This window comes from Ambystoma mexicanum, chromosome 8, assembly GCF_040938575.1.
Source record: "Ambystoma mexicanum isolate Mex_15411 chromosome 8, UKY_AmexF1_1, whole genome shotgun sequence".
Lineage (NCBI taxonomy): Eukaryota > Metazoa > Chordata > Amphibia > Caudata > Ambystomatidae > Ambystoma > Ambystoma mexicanum.
This window is the reverse complement of record NC_090929.1, coordinates 641,882,423-641,909,123: the sequence shown is the minus strand read 5'-3', so window position 1 is coordinate 641,909,123 and position 26,701 is coordinate 641,882,423. Positions and strand designations below refer to the sequence as shown.

At 47.0% G+C, this 26,701-nt stretch overlaps 1 protein-coding gene across 1 annotated transcript in view; it reads right to left on the bottom strand.

Annotated features, from left to right (window-relative positions):
• The window catches only part of VWA5B1 (von Willebrand factor A domain containing 5B1), a 1,692,038-nt gene that overhangs the window by 17,257 nt on the left and 1,648,080 nt on the right, over positions 1 to 26,701 (bottom strand). The window contains exon 21 of the mRNA XM_069610372.1: positions 20,303 to 20,426. Within this exon, the coding sequence (XP_069466473.1) occupies positions 20,303 to 20,426 (124 nt within the window). The remainder of the gene's footprint in view (positions 1 to 20,302; positions 20,427 to 26,701) is intronic.

The following is a 26,701-nucleotide window of genomic DNA, read 5'->3' as shown; positions in this document are numbered from 1 at the left end:
AACGATGCTACCTCTGTGTTCGCTCTTCCTTCTGCCAATTTCGGTCACTACGAGCAGTCAAAGACAGTGCAGAATTCATGTTTTGATGGACTCATTCCACAGATTACTGAACCAAAAACCCGGCAGGCGATCCCTGAACTGTTGATTGTTAATCAGCCACTTTCAGAAGCTAAGACAGAGGAATGGTCAATTGACGAAATCCTGATTAACAGAGACTTTACTATGGTGATTCCTCTGGTTGATTTTGACTTCTACAAAGGAAGAGACTCTGTGTCATCCACTAAGGAGAGGGACGGCAGGGGTACAGCTCAGACTTTGGTTACTGGTGCCAAGGGGTCAACTGCCTTAAAGGGGCTTTCCATTCCTGAACCACAAGTGTGTCTGTCGACTTCTGGGACTTCAGACTGTTCTCCTACTACCATTGACTCTTCAATAATCCTGTCCACAGCTCTGCAGTCATCGTTGGCACACGTATCTTCGATCAATAAAAAAGTGCTATGTCTGCCAGTCACCAAAGAGCCTTCACCATGTACACAGTCAGAGCCAAAGACCTTGACAAGTTTGTCTTCAGCTAACAAGACGGCTCCAGCTTGCATGCCCTCAGCCTCAGAATTTCCTCTGGCATGTCTGTCTTCGGCTACAGTGACTCATCCAGCAGATTATCCTTCAGCCATGGAGTCTCCGGTAGTTCATTCTAAGTGCATGTCTTCGGTCCCAGAGCCTACTGCTAGTTTGGCTTCAGTTCTTGAGAGACCTGTATCCTGCTCAGCCTCGCTGCCAATATCGGAGGTGTACCTGTCTACACTGTCAAATCCTGCTGCATATTCTTCTGCTCCAGAGATTCCTCCTGAATCCCAACCATTTACTGATGAACGTCCATCTTGCCCTTCTTATGCTTCAGGGGGGTCACCAGAATGTCTGCCTTGTACACAAAACAATTCTCCCCACTTCTCGACTGTAGCATCAGCGCCTCCCGAATATGCAACATCTGAGCCTGAGACTTCTGCCAGCTCTCTCCTCAAAAACATCAAGCCGGCTCACGACTCGGGAGGGCCTTACATGCGAGGCCGCTGGACTTGCCTGGAGTATTACGAGAGAGAAACGGATGCCATTCGCCCCGGCCCAGTCACCGAACGAGTAGCCGACCAGGATAGCGGGCTGGACGGTCCGCGTTTGGAGTCCGGTTTGGATCAACCGCTTGACAACCCTTTTGTTGCCGGATCCCACATTAGCCTGAGGGAAGGGACGGGCACGGCCTTCCAGCTGCAGCGCCAGTTGGGTGCTAGTAGCCAAAGGAGGGGAATGTCTGCTGCAGTTCAAGATGTGCCTGTTTTTTCTCCCACTGCTAGTATGCCTGATGTTCCGAGTACTGTGTCTAACACTCCTATCAGTATGCCAAACGTTCCTGCGGTTGTATCCCACGTGCGACAAGGTGGCTACATGACTGTCAACGGGAGTGCCTGCCTCGTACAACCCATTGGATCTCCAGACCTCCAAGGCATGGAACTTATGCAGGCGAATCTTTGTCACTTTCAACCACAAACCTTTACCCAGATGGATGACAGAGTATCCGAATCTCTACCTCAGCCGCCACCTTCCTCTTCCGAACATAAACATTTCCTGAAACCTGCTGTTTCCTCACCTCCTGTGTGTCCACTCTCGGCAGTGAGGCTAACAGAACTTCTACTGTTGTCTAAGGCATGTAGCACCAGCCTGCCTCTCTCCTCAAAGATGTATGCATATCCCCTTCCAGTGACTAAGCTTCCTGGACCTTCCAACTCTGCTTCGGGTCCTGCAAGTCCTTCATGCCTTTCTTCGACCCATGAGTCTCTTCCTCACCGAAAACCCGGCTATGGCTCTTATGGACTGCGGCCTGATTCTATTCATTCCAGTCCTTCTGCTTCTGCCCGTGGGGCATCGTTTCCGTCAGTGCCACTTCTGAAGTCAAAGCGCTCCTGTCATGGAAAGAAGATGTTTTGTGCGAGTAACGGCCGCCTGGAGTCGGCCGTGGGAGGGGGTATGGTGTCACGGCTCGCTCCCTTCGCTCCCGTTCCCGCCACTTGGGGGCATGTTTTGGGGTTTCTTCCCTACTGGACATTTCCTCCGAACGTTATGCTACAGTGTCCTGATGAATTGGGAGCGCTAAAACCTTATTTCCCAAATTACTTCCCTTCCGGATCCATTCCAGGTTTTTGGCAGCCAGCATGCTACTGCTACTTTAATCAAATGACTATGCTTCCCAGAATGCCTGGCTCACTGCCTCACCTCCTCCCTTGCAGGACAAGGCTGGGTGGAGGATAGGCAACACCTGTGGCTGCAGGTGCAGCAGGAGACACGCCTGAGGGGTGTGCTCGTTAAGCAGCTTTAAAAGCCTCAGTTTGCTTCAGTCCAGCGCTGGTCATTGTTGCAGCGTTCCTGTCGTGACTGGTCCCTTGTTCCTGATTCCTAGTTTCTGTGCCCAGTTTCTAGTTAGTGTTTCTTGTTCCTTGTCCTGGAATTCGTATTTGTATGCCTAATTGATTTCTGCCTTTTGGAAATCCCTTTCTCCCTTTCTCTGTCTGCAGGCAGCCTTTCTCTGAGCTTTCCTTTTGCTGTAGCCCAATTGCCTGTGTTCACTGTTTCCTAGAAATTGTCCTTTGCTACTGAAAGACTTGTTGCATTAATCTTTCCTTACAGGTTTAGTTTCCTGCCTTCTCACCTTGGATGGGTGGGAAAGTTTCCCTTTTGATATCGTTTTCACTGCTCCTGATCCTTGCCTTCTATTGGGATCCATGCCATGTTTTCCTTTACACTTTTACATTTATTTCCTATTTTATTATTAGGTGTGGGAAGCTGTTGTAACTAGCTCCTGTGTGATTATCTTTTGTTTCCCACACTGTACTATTCCTTCTTGCCTCTTGACTTGGGTTTAGGTATTTAGTCATCCTCACTCTTTGCCTTTACTGCCTTCTGGGTTCTTGTTTGATTTACAGGGTTGTGGGTTAGTACTGACTTTTGAGTGGTCTTTCCGGTCCTCGTAAATACGGACATCCAAGTGGTCTTTCCGGTCTTCGTGAGTACTGGCATTCATGTGGTCATTCCGGTCCTTGTGAGTACTGTTTCCAAATTCTTTATTCAGTACCGTCTAGAGTGTCAGCTTACAGATTCTGTCCCTGCTTGCCCTCTACGTGGGCTTAGCGCTGTCAGTATCTGTAATAGCATAGTGGGTAAGGAGTTGCCGACTTTCCTTTCAGTCATAAGGAGGTTCTAAGTGCTTACCCTACATTCCTTTTCATATAGTGGTATACACGAGTCTTGGGTATTGAATACACGTTGTTATATTCAAGGTTGTTTACTGTGTATTTTGTGCACATTTCCCCTGCCATATCCATCGCCTACTTCCTTTCCTAACAGGTATTCAATTCCAAATCCTCCATAAGATTGCTCCTAAAAACCTGAACTCTTACATAAACACATATGTACCTACAAGACTAATGAAGCCATCATAGTTTAACAACCCAACCACAGACATGTTCAACAAAAGACTGAAAAACAGAGGTGGATCCTTTGCAGTAGTAGATCCAAAAATCCAGAATCAGTTCACCACAACCCTTAAAAATATATCTCTAAAGAGGTTCAAAAGGAATGGGAAATGTTGCTCAATGATCATAAAATCTAACTCAGATATTCCTGTGTACATTAACAGAATGACCTTTCCTCCCACAATGACCCCTATACTTCAGTGTACCACACTTATGACATTTATGAGTGTCACTTCTGCCACACGTCCACATGTAGCCATCACCTCATAACCTCAAATTTGCCTCCCTTTGCCATGCAAAAGAACTGACCTTTGATTTGTTTCATGTTTGTTATAATATGAATAACCTACAAGCACCAGCATGTTTATAACCAATGGTGCCTTAGTAAAAGCATCAACCACACTATGCAACCCCACTGGCAACTCATATCTCTGAAACCAAGATTAACTAATCAGAATACTTGGACTTGTAATGTCATGCCATGCTTCCTAGTCCATGTATATACATAAACACCTTTGTATTGTTTCTGATGTCCTGTTTAGTCGTTCCTAAGTGCTTTGAGGCCCCTGACCATCACAAAGATCAAAAATAAATAAATGCCACAAGGAAACACAACGAGAAGCTGTATAGTTTTATTTCATGAGAAGATCCAATACAAAGCTGTGGAGAACTAAAATGAGGAAATGGTGTCCTGATATTTACAAAGAGGAGAACTGCTAAGAAGGTGATTTGTGACACAACACATGGTTATTTTGAGAGCTACAACAAGGAAACACAGTGAGAATATGCTGACAAACCTGCCGCTGGGAGGCAATAAACTGTTGTGAATTCTACAATGAAAAGGCACAATACCAAATTGCAGGGACTTCCAATGAGGATATACAAGGAGACAGAGTTGAGAAATCTAACAACAGCAGGCCCAATTAAAAGGGATACAGATAGGCAATGAGGAGACACATCGAGATGCCACTATATCTACAAGGGGAAGTCACTGTAAGAAGCATATGAGGCCTGTAAGTAGAAGACGTTATAGCATGCTAAGTCATCTCTAATATAAAGACACAATAAGAAGGTTTAACAAACCAGAAATGTGGAGTGTTTTGGGAATTAAAATTAGGAAATACAAAAATAGGGTGTCACGGTCTGAGAGCATGTGAAGGTGCCATCCGATCTGCTACATGGAGAAATAATATGAATCTGATGAGAGGTGCAAAATGAGATGCCACTGTAACCATTGATTTAATAGTCTAGAACAAGAAGACACAATGGCAGTGCCGAAAGTTCTGCAATGAAGACAACAATAAGAAGGTGTGGAGGACTCAGTTTGGAAATCATCAACAAATATACAAAGAATTGACACAATGTTGAGCGGTGAATTACATGATGACTCAATAAGAAGATATTGAGAGATCTACTGACACATGCAGAAAGTGTTGAGAAATCTACAACGAAAAGGAACAATAACAATAAGTTGAAACTTAAAACAAGGAGACACAACAGAAAGGTGCTGAGACTTACAATGACAATCTTCTAAGTGCACCTATGTCTTGCTATAGCTAGATACATCCATCTGGCCAGTTATTTAGATTTCTGGAATGGATGAATCAATGAACATACAATTGGGCCACCGCTGTTGAAGCAATTAAGAATGTTTTGGTGGGCAGTACCTCTGATGCTTAGAATCAATATCTTTGACCAATAACTGTGGAAATGTGGACATCTCTGTCATCACTGATGAAATCCCTGGTTATACCAATACATCCATCACTATCTTTAACAGTGTAAATGAGTGTATGTGAAAATTCAGGCTTTTATCACCTAAAATTCATGTCTTTAAGCATATTTTATTGCAGGTTTATAATATATAGATAGAATGAGTAACTTCCGAACTAATTCATCTCTGCCTCACCAAAAACCTAAAAATCTTAAAAAAGAATATTGTTTTTTCTAATGTTCCCACTCAAAGTCGTAACACTAATGGCTTTGGTTCTGTCTCACCTCAACATGCATATCTCTTCATGAATGGAACACATTTCTCTTGCTCACTGATCTATATACAGTGCCAAAACACTTAGAATTTAAATCTTTAATGCAGTTGATTTGGGTGGTCAGCGGCTGCTAGCCCGAGCCAAAGGCCTCAATGAGGTCTTTTGGACGTTGCCATCCAAAACTATCCAAGAACGCAGGGCATATCTTTATTACTAGTCAGCTCATTGCTCCGGGTGCTAAAAGTGTTTTAATTTTTTTGGGGTTAAAAATTATGTTACATCCATCAAAGAGAAGATCACTCCGGCTCAAGATGATCGCAGCAGTGACATGAGAGGAGCTTGTGAGCGAGACCCTTCTTACTTACCATGAAAATATCTGAGGGAGGAGGAAGCAGAAGGTGGAGTGCAAGAGTGCAAATTCACCAGAGAGGTGAGGAGTGTAGGGATCTGTGTGGGAGGGCAGTAAGGGGAGCACGGACATGGGAAAAGGGAGCTTGAATTGCGGGGAAGCAGTGTTATGCTCCCCTAGAATGCAGGTTTATACTGGGGGATTCAGCACAGTGTTCCACTACTCTCACTGGGAGGCCCTCCTCCCCCCCCCCATTTGGTGCTAAAAAAGCCTCTGTAATGGGGGCATTGTTTTTTGATTAATTGATTCCAAAGATGCTTGCCATGCTGCTAGCTTATGTCTTCTGCAGACCATTGGCTATAGGTACCTTGCCACTGTAGGGTCTGCCCAGGCAACTACTCTTTCTAAGTTCAGGTGGAGGTGATGGTTAATGGTGCCTCTTGCTAAACCTTATTTAAAACTGTGCTATCAAGATGATACTCATTCCCACATGGTAAACATTACACTTCTCTTGTTTAATGAAGAAAACACTATGTTGAGGTTGTTGTCATGCGGATTGCTTTATTGCCAAGGGGCCAGAGCAAAGGCAAGCATGTATGTTGTAAAAAAAAAAAGTCATCACCTGGGGTGGTGTCAAAGTCTATATTGTAGGGATATATGAAGTTTAGAGGAATGGACAAGAAACGGCCAAAATAACAGGGTGCTGACTAAATGACACAATATCTATGTTTAAATTGATCTACAAAGTGGAGAGACATTAAAGAGTCATGAAATCTACAATGTGGAAATGCAATAAGATGTTTAATGATCTACAATAAAAAGACACACCAAGAAGGTGTCAAGTTCTACAAGAGGAGTGTGACGAATCAAATTCTTGGGCAACAGTGGTCCAGGCATCAATATCGGTTTCTAAACCATTAATCAACCCCAGACCTCTAGTACAGCAGAGGGGATTCGAACAGATTGGAATACAAGTGAATTATAAGACATCTTTGTCCAATTTTGGTAATGTGGACTGAACGGCAGGCTTATATCCGGAAGGTCGTGAATCGTTGGTTAGTTGCAACAGAGTGAAAATACAATTATTGTCCAATGATAAAAGGCACTGTTCAATCAAGGTTGTATAAAAATATCTAGTTTATTATTTCTACAACAGGCAGTTCTAGCACACTACAAAATACAAGCCAAATACAAGGAACACAGAGAACAGACAATTTCATGAAGGAAAGGGATGCACTCTGGATACTGACAGGAGGGTAGTTGGTAAAGTAATTGGTCTTACTGTTCAAGATTATTTGTTTTCAACACCAATGGTCGTAATTGTCTCTAGGGGCCTTCGGAGAAGGACCAGGAGGGCAGGACCACAATTTACTTGGTGCTGAAGAAGTTACTGGTGAATGACAACGACCAGGTGGTTGTGGGGAGCTTAGCAGCCCTTGAGACAGAATTATTGGTGAGAGACAGCTGCGGGTACAAGGCGGCAGACAGTTCAGCAAACGAGGCTGGAAGGATGTCTGCAGGCTGTCCAGTGTGGCGACTCAGTTAAAGTGCAGCGTTCCCTTGAAGTCTGTGCTGGGAGCAGATTTCCTGTCTCCCCCAAACCACATACTTCTCCCTTCTGAAAGGGGTCAGTTCTGCGGGGGTTTGCCTATGGTAAATAGTGGACCCTGACATGCATTTCACTGCCTTTCATACAGAGGGGTGGGAACTAGCTTCAAGTTGACACATTGCATACAAAGGGGTGTTAGCCCCGCCTTTCCTGTTGTCCATTCCGGCAACCAAAAACAAAGAGGTGATGGCTGGAAGGTTTAGACTTAATCTTAACCACTGGCAAGCCTGATTTGCATATGGTCTTTCCCTTCTGTAATGGCTTGGCAGGCGAAGAACGGTGGTCTGGAGGGTTGCCCAGAGCATTGCCAGTGGTTAAGATTAAGTCTAAACCTTCCAGCCATCACCTCTTTGTTTTTACTATGTCACCCCGAGTGGGACGGGTATGCCCAGACGTGGGTCCCATGCCTGCTGGGCCTAGAGACCCAATATACTCCTCACTGATGAGCCCCAACAAGGGCGAAACATGTTTGGGGATGCTTGTGGTCTCGTACAGAAGGGATGTGGCCTAGCAGTTCGGGCTGGACTGCCCCTTTTTTGGGGTGGAGCCAAGCCTGATTTGCATATGGTCTTTCCCTTCTATAATGGCTTGGCAGGCGAAGAACAGTGGTCTGGAGGGTTGCCCAGAGCTTTGCCAGTGGTTAAGATTAAGTCTAAACCTTCCAGCCATCACCTCTTTGTTTTTGCTATGTCACCCCGAGTGGGACGGGTATGCCCAGACGTGGGTCCCGTGCCTGCTGGGCCTAGAGACCCAAGCTACTCCTCACCGATGAGCCCCAATAAGGGCGAAACATGTTTGGGGATGCTTGTGGTCTCATGCAGAAGGGATGTGGCCTAGCAGTTCGGGCTGGACTGCCCCTTTTGGGGTGGAGCCAAGCCTGATTTGCATATGGTCTTTCCCTTCTGTAATGGCTTGGCAGGCGAAGAACGGTGGTCTGGAGGGTTGCCCAGAGCATTGCCAGTGGTTAAGATTAAGTCTAAACCTTCCAGCCATCACCTCTCTGTTTTTGCTATGTCACCCCGAGTGGGACGGGTATGCCCAGACGTGGGTCCCGTGCCTGCTGGGCCTAGAGACCCAAGCTACTCCTCACTGATGAGCCCCAACAAGGGCGAAACATGTTTGGGGATGCTTGTGGTCTCGTGCAGAAGGGAGGTGGCCTAGCAGTTTGGGCTGGACTGCCCCTTTTGGGGTGGCGCCAAGCCTGATTTGCATATGGTCTTTCCCTTCTGTAATGGCTTGGCAGGCGAAGAACGGTGGTCTGGAGGGTTGCCCAGAGCATTGTCAGTGGTTAAGATTAAGTCTAAACCTTCCAGCCATCACCTCTTTGTTTTTGCTATGTCACCCCGAGTGGGACGGGTATGCCCAGACGTGGGTCCCATGCCTGCTGGGCCTAGAGACTCAAGCTACTCCTCACTGATGAGCCCCAACAAGGGCGAAACATGTTGGGGGATGCTTGTGGTCTCGTGCAGAAGGGATGTGGCCTAGCAGTTCAGGCTGGATTGCCCCTTTTGGGGTGGAGCCAAGCCTGATTTGCCTATGGTCTTTCCCTTCTGTAATGGCTTGGCAGGCGAAGAACGGTGGTCTGGAGGGTTGCCCAGAGCATTGCCAGTGGTTAAGATTAAGTCTAAACCTTCCAGCCATCACCTCTTTGTTTTTGCTATGTCACCCCGAGTGGGACGGGTATGCCCAGACGTGGGTCCCGTGCCTGCTGGGCCTAGAGACCCAAGCTACTCCTCACTGATGAGCCCCAACAAGGGCGAAACATTTTTGGTGATGCTTGTGGTCTCGTGCAGAAGGGATTTGGCCTAGCAGTTCGGGCTGGACTGCCCCTTTTGGGGTGGAGCCAAGCCTGATTTGCATATGGTCTTTCCCTTCTGTAATGGCTTGGCAGGCGAAGAATGGTGGTCTGGAGGGTTGCCCAGAGCATTGCCAGTGGTTAAGATTAAGTCTAAACCTTCCAGCCATCACCTCTTTGTTTTTGCTATGTCACCCCGAGTGGGACGGGTATGCCCAGACGTGGGTCCCGTGCCTGCTGGGCCTAGAGACCCAAGCTACTCCTCACTGATGAGCCCCAACAAGGGCAAAACATGTTTGGGGATGCTTGTGGTCTCGTGCAGAAGGGATGTGGCCTAGCAGTTCGGGCTGGACTGCCCCTTTTGGGGTGGAGCCAAGCCTGATTTGCATATGGTCTTTCCCTTCTGTAATGGCTTGGCAGGTGAAGAACGGTGGTCTGGAGGGTTGCCCAGAGCATTGCCAGTGGTTAAGATTAAGTCTAAACCTTCCAGCCATCACCTCTTTGTTTTTGCTATGTCACCCCGAGTGGGACGGGTATGCCCAGACGTGGGTCCTGTGCCTGCTGGGCCTAGAGACCCAAGCTACTCCTCACTGATGAGCCCCAACAAGGGCGAAACATGTTTGGGGATGCTTGTGGTCTCGTGCAGAAGGGATGTGGCCTAGCAGTTCGGGCTGGACTGCCCCTTTTGGGGTGGAGCCAAGCCTGATTTGCATATGGTCTTTCCCTTCTGTAATGGCTTGGCAGGCGAAGAACGGTGGTCTGGAGGGTTGCCCAGAGCATTGCCAGTGGTTAAGATTAATTCTAAACCTTCCAGCCATCACCTATTTGTTTTTGCTATGTCACCCCGAGTGGGACGGGTATGCCCAGACGTGGGTCCCGTGCCTGCTGGGCCTAGAGACCCAAGCTACTCCTCACTGGTGAGCCCCAACAAGGGCGAAACATGTTTGGGGATGCTTGTGGTCTCGTGCAGAAGGGATGTGGCCTAGCAGTTCAGGCTGGACTGCCCCTTTTGGGGTGGAGCCAAGCCTGATTTGCATATGGTCTTTCCCTTCTGTAATGGCTTGGCAGGCGAAGAACAGTGGTCTGGAGGGTTGCCCAGAGCATTGCCAGTGGTTAAGATTAAGTCTAAACCTTCCAGCCATCACCTCTTTGTTTTTGCTATTCCGGCAACCAAGCCTCTTCAGGCTTACTTCAATTATCTCTCATTAGTATGCACTGCCACCAGCCAGAGGACAAAGCAAAGCAGACCCATGGGGCCTTTGATATTTAAATTAGGCTGCCCATGCTGGAGGAAGGTGTGCCCTCCCCATCCTTGAGATCCGTTGATGTACCCGGGGCTATCAAATTCCAGCTGAATATGACAGGGAAAGACGGCGTCTGTAGTCAGTGTCTTCCCAGAGTACATGTGACCATGCGTTTTATGCGGGAAGCAGATGGACTGTGTGTGGAAGGCCCTCACACAGTCCTCGGAGGTTGGTCATTCCCATTCATTATAAAAAATTCAAAAAAGCCTAGGCGAGCGCACTCTCCACGTGCAGATGGTTGAATTCCTCACATGACCCCTAGCCTCCACATGTGTACCACCAGCCTACTGCGGATCTGACTCATCATCAAGTAGAAAGTGCTGACTGTGGCCATCTGCATTTCCATGCTGAGAGCCTGGCTTGTGCTGGATGTCCATATCTAATCCCTGTAGGGATTTGGCCCATTGCAAAAGCTGAGGGTTCTCCCCTTGCATGGTCATTAATTATCGCAGAGGCCTGTGGTCCGTCTGGATCGTAAAATGAGACCCAAAGTGAGACCCAAAGATGTATGCTTCTTTAATGCCCACACAATCGCATATGTCTCTTTTTCTACAACAGCCCAGTTCCTTTCCTTTTTTGTCAATCGCCTGCTAATGTAGCCAACAGGTTGCTCTACCCCTTCAGAGTTCAGCTGCGGTAACACTGCTCCAATCTCAAAATCACAGGCGTCTGTCTGGATAATGAATTCCTGAGCATAGTCTGGCACTATCAGAACTGGGCCCTGCACAATCCATCCTTTAAATCCTGAAAGGAGGTTTGACAGGCGGGGGTCCAAGTTACCTTCTTTGGCATCTTTTTGGATGTTACTTTATTCAGAGGCAAGGCAATGGTCCCATACCCTCTGATGAACGACCGGTAGTACTCGGTGACCTAAAAAGTGTCTCTCCTATGCGTCGGTGTAGTGGGGATGTCCCACTCCTTCACAGCTTGTACCTTTGCTTCGAGAGGTTGTTTCTTACCTCCACCGACCAGGTGGCCTCGATCACAGTACCCTGAGTTATCTGGCCCTCCGTGGCCTTGATAGTCAGGCCTGCATTCTGCAGAGCCTGAAGCACTAGTTTCAGGTGGGTTACGTGATCCTCCCAGGTGTGGCTGAGCACAGTAATTACATCTAGATAGGCGACGCTGAAGTTTTCCAGTCCAGACAAGACCTTGTTAACCATCCTCTGAAAAGTGGCAGGGGCATTCCTCAATCAGAAGAGCATCATAGTGAACTGATAATGCCCTTCTGGGGTTGATAATGCCAATCTCTATTCTGCTCCATCCTTCAAGCTGACCTGCCAATACCCTGCTGTGAGGTCAAAAGTACTCATGAACTTGTCAGTGCACAGCTTGTCAATGAGCTCATCTGCCCGAGGAATGGGGTGAGCATCTGTCTTCATGACTGAATTGAGCCCCCTGTAATCCACACAAAAGCAAACTTCATTTCACTCTTCCCACATAGCCTTCATATATGCTGATATGAAGTTTGATCCCATGTCAGAAACTACTTCCTGTTACTCCACCTCAGGTTCCTGCGCTGTGCCAGGCAACTCTGAGGTCACGGGGTCCCCTGCTACCAAAGTAGGATCCTTCTTGGCTACTAGCTCTGCTCCCACAGGAGTAGGCGACTCAGTAGTTGGTGGAACTGAACTAGGGGCTACTGGCCCGTCCTTCCAACATGCCCTCTGGAAGCAATCCAGGCTGTATGGCTCTAAGAGCATTCAATCTGGCAATCTCTTTGGCCCTTGATCATGTAGCCACTGCGACTATTTCGGGGTCAGGAAGATCATTACCCAACTTACATGGGACAGGGATGGAGTCTTTCACTGCTACACGACGCTGGGTCGTTTCACCTTGCAAGCTGAACTCTATTATCACCAAGGGGCACATACTCTGTCCACCAGATCCACCTATGCACAAATCAGGCCCAGCAATATACTGACCTAGCTGTACCCACTGCTGGGTGACAGTGGTGATGCTAGCCGCTGTGTCATGGTCTGCAGGAGTTTTGTGTCCATTGATGTACACATGCTCTAGATAGAGTTGATTATTTTTGGGAACTGGGGTCTCTTCTGGAGATCGAGTACCGTTCCCACTCAGTGTAACCAATCCACATTCGGCCACTCCCTGACGTACTGTGAAATCCTCTTCTGAGAGTCCCACACAAATGGTGGCCTCTTCCACGAGTCCAACATTCACCATGGTTTGTTTGGGTAAGCCCTTGCAAGCAGGATACCCTTTCCAATGGCCCAGCTCCTTACATAAAAAGAATATTTGGGTGGTGAGAACGCAGTTGTCCCAGTTTTAGGGGTGCCTGCGCTCTTCTTTTCAGTGTGCACTGCTGAACAGGCTCAGCTATGGAGGGTGTCCTTTGTTCAATGCAGAAAAGGCTTAACACTTTCCAGTAGATATGGATATGGCCCCAAGAGGCCAGGTAGGAATCACTGCTTCAAAGGGAGCTCTGCCAGCACAGTAGGAAGGTCACACCAGGAGTTGTGACAAATCTGGACAATTTATCTCTTCTTCCCAGAGGGTCTGGGCAAGTGGGTCCACACTGGGAGTGACTCCTTTCTTGGGTACAAGGACTCACATTCTGTTAAGGAACTCCCTGTCTCGACTGTTGTTAACCCTAGTTTGGATTCACCAAATAGTGACATTACTTCACTCACTTTCGCTTCAGGTAATGCTAGATCTCACCATGAGCTCAAAGTCAAAGAGCAGCAATCCAGCCCTTTAATTTGTGATGCTGTTTTGGACTCTTCCAATACTGATATCTCGTGAAATCTCTTTGGCTTCAGGGAATGCTGAATCCCGCCTTAACTCCACAGCCAAATAGGAATGACACACCACTCTTGTTTGTGATGACGCATATAAAAAGACGTGGAACCTTGAATGGAGGAAAGAAAATCCTACGCAGAGGTGAGCCTCTGACAAAAAGGCATCCTGTAGGGGCAGAGCCACGCTAGACCGCAAAGCCAATGGTAGTGTGGTGATGTAACAAATCGCTCGGAAGGCATTGGAAGGCTGCCATCCTGATCAGCGAGAAAGCCAAGATCAAGAGAGACAGAGACAGTAAAGTGACTGTCGCATCTGGTGGCACGACAAAACGCAAACCGTGGTGGGCCTGGGGCCATTTGACCGCCACTGAGACCAGACTGTAGTTGAGAGCCGGGATCCCCGAGCTCAGCACACAAAGTGTATTAGCTGCCAAGCAGGGTAAGGGAAGTGAATGCTCCTGAGGCGGTAGCAGCATTGAGAGGGGCTAACTTTAACATTCGTGGCTGGGAAAGCCATAATGGTTTTGGGAACCAGATAAACCTGAGTGGGCAGACACCCTACTAAAATCAAGATAAAGCAATCATATCAGGGGTTGTGAGGGATTTGAAGATTCCTGAGAAAGCGAAAGACATTAATGTGCAAGACTGGAGAAGTCACAAAGGTTACGGGCACCAGATAAACCCGATTGTGAAAATGCCCTTATAAAACCAGGCTAAAGAAAATGTATCAAAGGGCCAAAGGGCTTTGGAGAGATGAGGGAAACTGAGAAACTTTAAGAGTCGAGGATGGGAAAGCCACAAGGGTTATAGGAGCCAAGAACACACGAACGGAGACACGCCCCACTGAGATCGAGATAAAGTAAGCCTGTCAGAAGGCAAGAGGGCTTTCGGAAGCCCAAGAACCACACAATTTAGCGAACAGAACTGGCAAGAGAGAGAACCTGGAGGGTCCCAATCCTTAAATACAAAACAAGAATAGTGTTAACCACCAAGTCAGAAATGATGCAATTGTATTGGGGAAACCTTTTCTTCCTGGAGAAAGAAAATCATCTGGAATTGAGATTTGGCATTCAGAACCTGTGTAGAGGTTATGAACTGTGTTGTGGGACATAGAAATAGTTTTCTTCCAGGAATGAAAGAATCATATGGAATAGAGACTTTGGCATACCGAACCTGCAGAGAGGTTGTGAACTGTGCTACAAAAGTGGGATATAGGTGATCCGATAGAGAGTCAGACCCTCGCCCATAGCATATGGCTAATCTCATTTACTGTTTTCCACAATAGGGCAGTCGGGAATAAAACCATCCAGAGGGCTGACCCCCAGATGTTCGATAGTGGAGAAATCCGGATATACAACCCTAGCCACCAAGCTGCCATACTGCAGCTGACTCAAGCTTCCCTTGAGACGGCTATTCAAGTAGCCCAAGCCCACTAAGAGGAATTCAAATACTTGAAAACTACAGGGAAACAGGTAGACCCAACAAGAGACTTTAAACCCTGTAATACATTCTGAATATTGGAGACTCCTAGAAAACCTGCGAAACCATTCCCTAATAAACCCCATCAGAAGGATGAGAGTATTTCCCTTGCATGTTCTGAATACTCACAAGGTATAGTAGGTTTGGCCGTCCCTTCCCCCACTATATTTTTTTGTATATTGTCCCATGTTCACTCCTTGTTACCCTGTGGGTGCTTTGAAACAGGATTGATTTACTGTATAAGCGCCTAACAAGCAAACAATACAATACAAATAAATACAATGTTTGGAGACCTATATCTCTCCCTGTAGCCAAACTAATATCAGCCCCAGGAGAGGAAGTAGAATGGGTGAAACCTCTTTTTCCTACCTTATCCATGTGCTTCTGCTGTGCAGAAAAGGGACAATTTGCCCACCTCTGTCCCAAAATTCATACAGAGAAGCTTGTGGAGATAGGATAGGTAGGGGCAGAGAAGTGGGAAGGAGAAGAAGGAGAAGAGAGAGAGATGTAAATCTGGATGAGGCAGACATTTGTTATTGCACCTCTCAGCCCTCCCAAAGTCAGGAGATCGGATGGGTCGATAACATCTGGGACAAAGCCCGAATTGACCGGGGGAGCAAACAAGCAGCCATACCCTGCATTTTGATCCATCCTGAAGAGCTAAAAGCTGAACGGGCAGTAAAAATCACATTTGTACATGGAGATGTGGAGACACACCCAAAAATTCCACTCACCTTAGAGGTTAGGGGTCATCCCACGAAAACAAGAGCAGCTATCGTGCCCTGCCTGCCAGAGGAAGATAACATAGGGAAAAGCTTCCCGACCTTCCCTATGTTATCTTGTAAGAACACCATCCTCCAACCAAAAAATCCTGAAAGAAGTACTCTCCCTCATTCGCTTGGGAGGTCTTTGCAAAAAAAGAAAGAGCCGTCTGTGTGGACCTAGAAAAACAGCCACCACCATCAAGCAATGGACTCTGAAGAGGGAAACGATCGAAAAGAGAAATAAGAAGGCAATGTGGCATTTTTTGACACATTTCCTGCTTCCCAATCAAGGGGGAGCCTCTCATTTAACAGAAGGGGTATGTGACAAATCTAGTCGGTCAAGTGGCACAGCGAGTAGAGCGCTCGCTTTGACACCCGTGCAGAGCCTGTTAACGCAGGTTCGAATCCCGGCGGGGCCAAACTCAGCCTTTCATCCTTCCGAGGTCGATAAATGAGCACCACACACCGTGGGTAATAATAAGCAGCGCTCGGATACCTGAGGGTTTGTAGCGCTATATAAAAGCCTAATTATTATTATTAGAATCTTTGTCCCTTCTCCCCAAGGGGGGCACCCCCTTTAAGGCTGGGGAGGTGAGCTCACTCAGAATCCTGACATCTCGTCAATCTCTTTGGCTTCAGGCAATGCTGTTTCCCGTCTGAACATCACAGTCAAAGAGGAACAATACTTGTCTTGTTTGTGATGATACACATAAAAAGACATGGAAACTTGAATGGTGGAGAGATAATTCTACGCAAAGGTGAGCTTCTGAAAGAGAAGATATCCTGGAGGGGTAGAGCCATGCTAGACCTTGGAGCATGGAGAATGAACGAATCACTTGCAGGGCACCAGAAGGCTGGCATCCTGACTGGTGAGAAAGCCAAAATCAAGAGAGACGGATATGGTAAAGTGACAGTCTCATCTGGTGGCATGACCACACGGAAGTCGTGGTGGGCCTGAGGCATGTTAATCGATGCCAAGACTAGACTGCAATGGAGAGCCCAGATCCCGAGCTCCACCCGGAAACTCTATTAGCTGTCGAGCAGCAGAAGGGAACCAAAGACTCCTGAGGAGGTAACACCATTGAGAGGGACGAACTTTAACATTCAAGGATGGAAAATACATGGGTTAATGGAGCCTGATAAACACAAGCAGGCAGACGCCCTACCTACGTCAAATTGAAGCAAGCCTATCATAGGGCCTGACGGCTTTGGAGAGCCCTGATAAACTGAGAGATTTTAAAATTTGAGGCTGAGAAAGCCATAAGGGTTATGGAAGACAAGAAAACCGGAACGGGCAGACACCCCACCAAGTCTGAGATAAAGTAAGCCTGCCAGAGGGTTTTGGGAAGCCTGAGAACCATGAACGATAGCAAATGGAAATGGTAAGAGGGAGAACCTGGTGCCTTCCAATCCTAAAGTACAAAACAATAATAGTGTTGTCAATGAAGGAATTGTGTTAGAAAAACGTTTTCTTCCTGGAGAGAGAAAATCATATGGAATTGTGATTTGGCATACAGAACCAGCAGAGATGTAATGCACTTTGTTGTTGGACATTGAAAAATGTTCTACCTAGAGAGAATGAATCTTATGGAATCGAGGCTTTGGCATGTAGAGAGGTTGGGAACTATGTTATGAGACACTGTCAAACTTTTAAAACCTATTGAAAAGAGATCCAAGTGACTGAGCGAGACAGAAGCCCAAGACAGTGGATATTGCTCCTGCCTCCCACTTTCTGTTATATTTTCTTAAGCGGTAGGGATAAGTTAGATAATAGGATATGAACTAAGGACTAAGGCCTATTTCCTTTGAAATTTGACGAGAACCCTTACGTTTTAATTTGTTAGGTAGGGAACTTCCCTCATAGCTGTAGGATTAGCTAGAAATGTTCTTTTTATTCAGATAGAACATCTTTAACATGACACACCTTAGTGCGAGACATTCTACTGGTTTGCCAAAGAGAGTAATAACTGGTGTCTCTTTGAAGTAAAGCAGACAAGGAAAGAGGAGGAAGAAGAGCAGCCCAAGAGAGAGATGTAACCTGGTGTGTGGTTCCAAGATCCTGGATTTTCTTAGGCAGCTTCCTCTGCCCCCTCTCCTCTTCCGTCAGACAAATCACTCTGGGTCTGACATCGGAAGTCAAAGACTCTTGTCACAGCAGCCAGGTTGGCCTTTACAGAAGGTCTGAAATCAACCAATCCACTGTGGAAAAATTACTACATAAGATATCGAGAACCCTGCTTAATTTAACCATCATGTAACTACAGAATAAAAACAATTTCACAGCACCTTTATGGGGTACAGTCAGGCCAAAGTCTTCAGCCACTGAGTTGAAGATATAGCTTTCCAAGGAAGGAGTAAGCTTTTTACTCCAGCCACTCCATGGGTACATTTGGAGTGTTCTTGTGTTTGGACAAGGCCTGCCTGCTTCCTGGATACTGGTACCAGGGACTCTGCCTATTGGAAGTGGCAGACTCATCAAGTACCCGCTGACAACCTTCCTGGCTGGGAAGGGCAGAGGAAGGACTAACCTTTCCTCTCAGGCTCTGGTCAGGGCCTTGCAGCACACCAAGTACAAGCTGCTAGAACCAGATCTGCCTGCTTGGACAGTGGTCCCAGGGCACTGCCTGCTGAGTACAGCCCTGTAAGTGTATCAGGTATACTGGCTGGGAAGTGCAGAAGACTTGCTCACCTTTCCTCAGAAGGGAAAGGGCTCCCAACACTTCATGGAAGATACTAGGGAATTTACCAGTAGTTGTAGTTCTGTCCTCCTGCCCTTGTTGTATGGGTCCTAGTGACATTTAAGACACCTCTCATTGCCTTTGTAAGACATAGGGTGTCATAGGTTTCACAGTGAGGGAAAAGTGTTGGTAAAAGTGCCAGTAATTCTGTAACCACCACTTTTCCCAGACCGCAAAACTAGCCAAGAGCTGGAGGTAAATCAGGCCGCCACTGACAAAAACAGCTTGGTAAATACTGCCAATCCCCTCCATGGAGTCCTAAGGGCGGTCCGGAAATAAGGGTGCTGGTAGCAATGTACCAGCACCCTTTCTGGTACTGCCAGACTATGAGTATGCCTACAGGGGCCAGTGCTACTGGCAGGTCTGACAGGGATTTGCTACTGTTGCTAGCACCTGGAATATCCCGGTAATACTGGGATATCAGGTGCCGGTAACAGTAGGTCAGTTTCCCGGCATCCTGCCGGAATTACGGTGCAATTGAATTTGAATATGGCAACAAAAGACATTTGCCTGCATATCCCTGTCCTTATGCCTTACAAGCAAACGTTTGCTTATTCTCTGTATTTCCTTCCAGGAGTGGGTTCTTACAGTTTTTAGTACTTTGCCCTTTTAAAAATGCTTATATTTTTATAGATATTTGATTTGACATTTCATTTTGTTTGGTAGCTCGGTACTACTGTTGTTATGGATGCTTCCTTGCTGGCTTAAGCCCCTCTTGAAGAGTATAGACTCCCCTCGAACCACGCTATCCCAAAGTGGCAATTCATTGTGAATGTTTTATCTTTTTAGCTGAAATCACTAAAGGTTTAGTAATAGTGTAGGGCTAAGTAGAAGATTAGAAACCACTATGCATCCATGGGTTCCTCCAGAGAATTAGGAATTTTGTCATATTCACACACAGAAAGGTTACAAGAGATGCACGGTACAAGGAAAACAGATAATAATAAGGTGATGTCTGCCCTACAATGTGATGACGCGAGAGGAAATGCCTACACAATAGAAATATAAGAGAAACACAATGTGGAGAATCAATAAGGGTTTTGCCAGATATAAAATGAAGGTATGCATTTGAAAGTGTTGAGCGATAAATAATACAGATACAGAATAAGGTGTTAAGAAATGAACATTGGGGAAAGGAAAGAATAATAAGCTGTTCAGAGATACACAATGTACAGAAAGAAATACCCCATTTGTATACATTTATATTGCTTCATGACAGATTCATCCCACTTTTTCCCAGTTTAATGGTACTCATTTTATCGGCATTGGAAGGATGAAGGTTGGAGTAACTCTGGTTGGGATTCAAAACTTTGATAGCAGGTTGCGCTCAGATGTCTGAGGAAGCACTGATTATCTTAACAGCATAAACAGATCTCTATGACAAAGAGATGCATGGTATACAAAATAGATACTTAAAAGGATTTACATACAATGGTGCCACCAGGATATTACAAGTTCTGGTGTCAGGCGGGAACTGTAAGTCCCCATTCCCGTAGAGTCCCAGGACTTCACGGAACACACGGAAGCACTGGCCGGTGCCAGTGCTTCCGTGGAAACCATGCCTGCAGGGGCCAGTGCTCCCGGCAGGTCAGACCTGCCAGTAGCACTGGCCCCTGCAGGCATACTCATAGTCTGGCGGTAGGAGAAAGGGTGATGGTACGTTGCTAACGGCACCCTTATTTCTGTACCGCCAGACTTGTAATGAGGCCCATTGTCATTTCTTAAAATGAATAGTGACACAATGAAAAGTTGTTTAGGGGGGTAGCCAATGAAGCGACACAATAATAAGGATATATGATATGGTATTTGTAACGCGCCTGTACACAAGTGTTTCTGGATGCGAAAAGTCACAAAAAGGCAAAAGAAAGCTGCCAACAAATACACAGTATGGTGACGCAGAGAGAACTTTGTTCATCAGTCCCAGAGATTTCCACTGAAGGTCTGGGAAGCTGTGCATATGGAACACCTGTTGTCACCTTGCAGTTCCAATACCTACCAGTGGTACATAGTCAATGCTTTCGTTGTCACTCTCTGCTCCAGGCTCGCTTGATTTCCCTGGTGATTTGATCATGAATCCCTTTGCGCAGCGGGTCAGCAGTTGGGTTTTTTTGAGACTCAACCTGCAAGGTACAAAGAATCGTAATCAGTGGATAAGTTTTGGGGTTTTGGGGGCGTAGGGGGCAATTCCCCAGGTACATCATTTACAAAGCCTGCATATGGACTGGATGGGGAGGAGTCTAAAAGAGTTAACTAGGAATAATTCTAGCATGCTCTTGACTTTCACCTGAAGCGACGCTAGTCACTTAAAAAAGAAGTTACCAGGAGTAACTCTGGCAAACTCCTGACTTACTGCGTAAAAGAGAAGAGCAAGTCAGGAGTTAGATTACTGCCAGTAAATTGTTTAAGAATCAAAACGTTTCTCTAAACAACAATTCAGAAGTACTTCCTGGTATTGGGTCTCATTACAAGCATGGCGGTCCGGGAACTACAGTACCGGTAAGCATGCCGTTACCGAGGTTCCCGGACTGCCATACTATGAGCTGTGCTTGCAGGCACCTGTCAGCCTGCCAGGTATGACGTGGCGGGCAGTGCGGCACCCGCAAGCACAGCACGTCGGATGCACCGGCACCACTCTGAATGGTGCCGGTGCATCCGACGTCCCATTCCTATTCAGCCCTATGGGGCCGAATGGGGATGGGGAGTCACTCATTACCGGAACCCGCGAATGGGCAATTACCGGGTCCGCCAAACTCAGCATGACCTGGTAATTGCCCATTCGTGGGTGCTGGGAAAAAGTGGATACCGGCGGCAGACGTGCATGTAGAACAGGCACGGCTACCGCCAGCCTCGTAATGAGTCCCGTTGACTTGCTTTGAAAGAAATTCAAGGTAATTACTGTACTTTGAATGGCTGTACCACTAGAATATTGGATCTGAAGATAAGAGTAATACCTCAGAGGGTGAAAATGTAAAGGTTATTGGCAGGGCCCAAAATATTGAAACCATTGAGCGATATAAGGAGCAATAAGGGAGAAGACAGTTCAATATTACAAATACAATGGACAAACCTAATAAGCGAGCAAAGGCACTGGGGAAGGGGAGGCTCTAGCCTTTAATCCAAAGGGCAAAGTACCTCAAGGTAAGGTTAGCAGCCGAAATTAAAAGCGAAGAGTTCTGAGTTGGAAACATCTGTTAGTCTTCCAAAATCCAAAATGACTGAATACCCTTATCTAATAGATTTGATGATTTGGATTAGAGATGGGTGAACCACCGTTAAAAGAAAAGGATCCTATATAAACAATGGGGGTTCGACTTAGATCAAGCAGAGCTCTTTGGAAATACTGGGCCAAAGTTCTAGATTTCATTATGAGTGGTAGCTGGGGAAAAGATACAATATGGAAATAAAAATGAACACAAATGAAAAAAGCAAAGCTAATGCACTTTTCTCATTCACTTTCATTGTAGAAATGGTCAGCGCAGCATATCTGCAAAGGTGGCATGCATATTCAGGTGGGCCTGTGCCAGAGTATGCTCCCTCACATACATCAGTGTCTGGAGCGTGCTCCCACCAGTAATGCATGAAAGGCTCTGAGTATGAGTGCATTTTACAGTAGCTTGCCCTTAACCCCTTAACTGCTGGGGGGTTTCACTCCCATTGCTGAGCCCTTTTTTGGACATCTTGGTTCACATTCAATCCATTATAACATTCTTGTTACAAGTGATATCCCGGCCGACTTTGCACCCTTTTCTTTCCACGTGTAGGCAGTCAGAACGCCACCAAGGATTAGTTGTTTGCTGAGGGGGCGAGAAAGTAACAAAAAAGAGACCACATTTTGTGTTTTTTTCTGAACATGCTAATAAAATGATGTACATAGAAGCCTGTGGTTTTTTCTCGTAAGATCTAAGAACAAATGGTTTGCAGTTTTGAATTTGCCATTGTCCGAGCTCTCACAAACAGGTTTAGTGGAAAAAATAAACATATTTTACCTAAGGTTACCATCCGTTTTGCGAGAGGTGAGCGATGTTTCCCTTTTTTTAAAATAGGAAATGCAATTGAAGAGGAGGGTAGAAAAGCTCAATGGGAACACAGAAAGACATACATTTCTATAAAGTAGACGAAATTCCAAGTTCAGGAAGGGATCATTTGCGAAGCTCAGGCAACAACTATGTACCTAAAATTCCCATAATCTGGGAATAAATTGAAAAAGTTACAGAAAAGAAAGTATGTGCTGGACATGGTTGCACTTGTAAGGTAATGACTTCTGTAAATATTGAGAAAAGCAATGTCCTGCTACATTCCCCAACTCTTGTAGTTAGGAAATCACACATTTTGTTAATGTTTCAAAAAACAAGCAGTACCCCGAGCCAAAAACAGAGCCATGGCACACGGGGTTTTTATGCTGACGGCCTAAACAGATGTACTTAGCATTTGAAAATAAGGAAAACAAAGGTGGTGAAAAATGGCAAGCATACATTTTTTGAAAGAGCACAGTCAGACCTTTTGAAGCATAGGTGACTTGCACAGGTTACAAAAGCATACAGTGCCTAAAGCAGTGACGAAATGTAGGTCACATTTGGAAAATGAAAGGGTTGTGTAACAAAGTGCAGCAGGAAATGTATGAAAACATAATTAAAACCAAGAGAAAACAACAAATGTCCTACCTTCCCACATTTCCACAGGTGTCCCAATAAACATGGTACCCCACATGTGTGGGTGCACTGACCTGGGTGCAAAGGGAAAAGGCTAAACCACTGGTACATCAAACCCTCTGGGGAAGACTGGATTTGGCTTTGTGGACAGCCATAGATTTGGGCCTGGGGTGTCGCAGCAACCAGGGAATCCCATGCATTTCTAAAAAGACGACACCAGTGGGAATCCGAAGAGTTCTGACTTGAGCAAATCGCTGTACAATTTAATACCCACAAGCCCAGAAAATCCCAAAATGTAGGTGAGAAATCACACTTTCCAGACATTTGCAACCAGGAAACTACCTAAACACACTGGCAACAACACATGTCCTACCTTCCCATGTTCCCACAGGTGTCCCAATGAAAATGGTACCACACATATGTGGGTGCACTGACCTGGGGGCAAAGGGAAAAGGCTAAACCACTGGTACATAAAACGCCCTGGGGAAGTCTAGATTTTGTCTTGTGGATAACCCACAGATTTGGGCCTGGGGTGTTGCAACCACTAAGGAAAACAGGGAAACCCTACATTTCTGAAAAGAAGACACCCGTGGAAATCCAAAGAGGTTTGACTTCTGTGAATCGACTTAGAATTTATTACTCACAAGGCCCGGCAAAATCCAAAATGTAGGGAAGAAAATCAATATGTTCAGACATTTGCTACCAAGAAACAAGTGAAAGACGCCAGCAATAAAACATTTCCTACCTTCCCACAGTCCCACAAGTGTTCTGTGCCATGACTGTCCTCAAGCCCAGTGGCAGTCCCACAGAGCCCTGGAAATGTCCACATCCCTCCCTGGAGGGAAAAGTTGTAATTCAGCCCAGTCAAAGATCCAGGAAGGCTGGGGGTACTGCCCCAGGCCTTGGGCGCCAGTCTCCAATGTGGGTCGACCAACTTCAAGACCAGCGGTAATCTGAGGGAGCCCTGGCAGGTTCCCCATCCCTCCCTGGAGGGAAAGCTGTAACGCAGCCCAGCCAGAGCTCTAAGGCAGCTAGGCGTGATGTCCCGAGCCTTGGGCGCCTGTCTCCCATGCAGGTTGACTGTTCCAAAGTCCAGCAGCAGTCCCAGGGAGCTGTTGCAGGGTCAGCATCCTTCCCTGGAGGGAAACACGGTAACATAGCACAATAAGAGCTCCAGTATGGCCAGCAGTGCTGCTCCCGGCCCTGGGTGCCTGTCTAGAATGTGGGTCAACTGTCCACAAGTCCAGCCACTGTCCCAGGTAGCCTTGGCAGTGTCCCCATCCCTCACTGGAGGTAAAAGCTGTAATGCAACCCGCCCTAGGCTCCAGGATGGCCGGGGGTGCGAGCTCTGGCCTTGGGCGCCTGTCTCCCATGTGGGTCGACCATCACCAAATCCAGCGACTGTCCGAGGGAGCCTCGGTAGTGTCCCCATTACTCACTGGAGGGAAAAGCTGTAATGCAGTGCAGCCAGAGGTCCAGGAAGGCCGGGGGTGCTGCCCCTGGCATTGTGCGCCTGTCTCCCATGTGGGTTGACCATCCCCCAGCCCAGTGGCAGTCCCAGGAAGCCCTGGCAAGGTCCACATCACTCCCTGGAAGGAATAACTGTAATGTCACCTAGCCAAAGCTCTAGGACACCTGGGGGTGATGTCCCTGGCCTTGGCCGCTTGTCACCATTGGGGGTTGACTGTCCACAAGTGCAGTGGCAGTGACTCCATCCTTCCCTGCAGGAAAAACCTTGAATGCAGCCAGGCCAGAGCTCCAGGACAGCCGGGGGTGCTGCCCCTGGCCTTGGGTGCCTGTCTCACATGTGGGTCGACCGGGCCCAAGTCCAGCGGCAGTCCCAGGGAGCCCTGACTGGGTCACCATCCCTCCCTGGAGGGAAAAGCTGTAACACTGCATGGCAAGTCTCAGGAGGATAGCTCAGGGGCAACATGCTCGCCTTGGAAGCAAGACGGCGCTGAGCAACATAGGTTTGATCTCCAGGTCCGTGCTTAGAAACCTCTGGGTATTAAGTGCATTATAAATAACCCATTACAATTACAAGAGCTCCAGGGCGGCCGGGGATGATGCTCCTGGCATTGAGCACTTGTCTCCCATGTAGGTGGACCGTCCCCAAGTCCAGCGGCTGTTCCAGAGATCCCCGGCAGGGTCTCCACCCCTCCCTGTAGTGAAAATCTGAAATGCAGCACAGCTGGAGCTCCAGGACAGTCAGGGTTGATGTTCCCAGTCTTGGGGTCCTGTCTCCCATCCGTGTCCATCGTCCCCAAGCCCAGGGATAGTCCCAGGGATCCACTGCAGGGTCCTCATACCTCACTGGAGGGAAAAGCTGTAATGCAGCCTAGCTAGAGGTCCAGGATGAGTAGGGGTGCTGCCCCTGGCCTTGGGTGCCTGTCTCCCATGTGGGTGGATGGTCTCTAAGTCCAGCGGCAGTCCGAGAGTACTCTGGCAGGGTCAGCATCCCTCCCCGGAGATACAATTTGTAACACAGCACCACCAGAGCTTCAGAACAGCTGGGGGTGCTGCCCCTGGCCTTGGACACCTGTCTCACATGTTGGTTGATGTTCCAAAAGTCCAGATGCAGTCCCACAGGTTTCTACCTACAAACCTGTGGGACAGCCATGGGCGCAGTGTTTGCCCCTAGCATGGCCATCATTTTCATGTCTGAATTTGAACTGCCACATGTCCTCAACATGACCAACCCGCATCTTGACTCAGTCACCCTTTGGTCTCGATACATTGACGATATTCTCTTTCTCTGGAAAGGAGAAGATAGTATCCTGATGGAATTCTTCCAATGGCTGAACTCACACACTACAGCCATTCAATTCACCATAAACAGGAGCAACCAACAAATGAACTTCTTGGACCTTACCATAACACCCAAAGACAATAAACTTGAATGCTCCATCTTTAAAAAATCCACAGACCGCAATACGGTGCTACATTACAATAGCCATCACCCCAAGAGCCTACAAGACAACCTTCCGTATGGACAGTTCTTGAGGATTTGTCGCAATTGCACTCAAATGGACGATTTTCAGAAGCATTCAAGCGACCTTCAGAAAAGACTGGTGTCTAGAGGTTACCCCAAGAAACTTATAAAAAACACCCAGAAGAGAGCAAGATACACACCAAGAGAGGCCCTTCTGACACACAAAGACCGAAATGCTATTTCTGAGAACATCCTGACTTGTGTCACCACCTTCAGTCCAACTACTTCCAAACTCAAATCCCTCATCGGAAAATTCTGGCCTCTTTTTCAACTCAATCTTCCAGATGAACCTAAACCACGTATGGCTCTCAAGAGGTCCAGAAACTTGAAGGAATTCCTTACTAGTTCTAAAACTAAAAAAACTCCAGCCCGCTCTACCTTATGGAACATGAGAGAGATTACTGGACACCACCCATGCGGCCAATGCACGGTGTGTAAACAAACCAAGAAACTCAACAAAAGAGTGGAAAATTAGACACTTCTCTAATTGTAAATCCACCAATGTTATATATGTAATTCAATGTCCTTGTGCACTCAGGTACGTGGGCCAAACCTCAAGACCCGTTCACAAACGCATTTGTGAACACAGGTCAAGGATACGCTGCAAATCCCTTACAGCCCCTCTGGTCCACCATTTTGTTGAATTTCATCATGATTGTGACTCCTTCTCCTGGTGGGTGGTGGATAAAGTCCAGAACAAAACCAATGTCGCCAATACCCTCAATTTCAAAGAGGCTTGGTGGATACATAAACT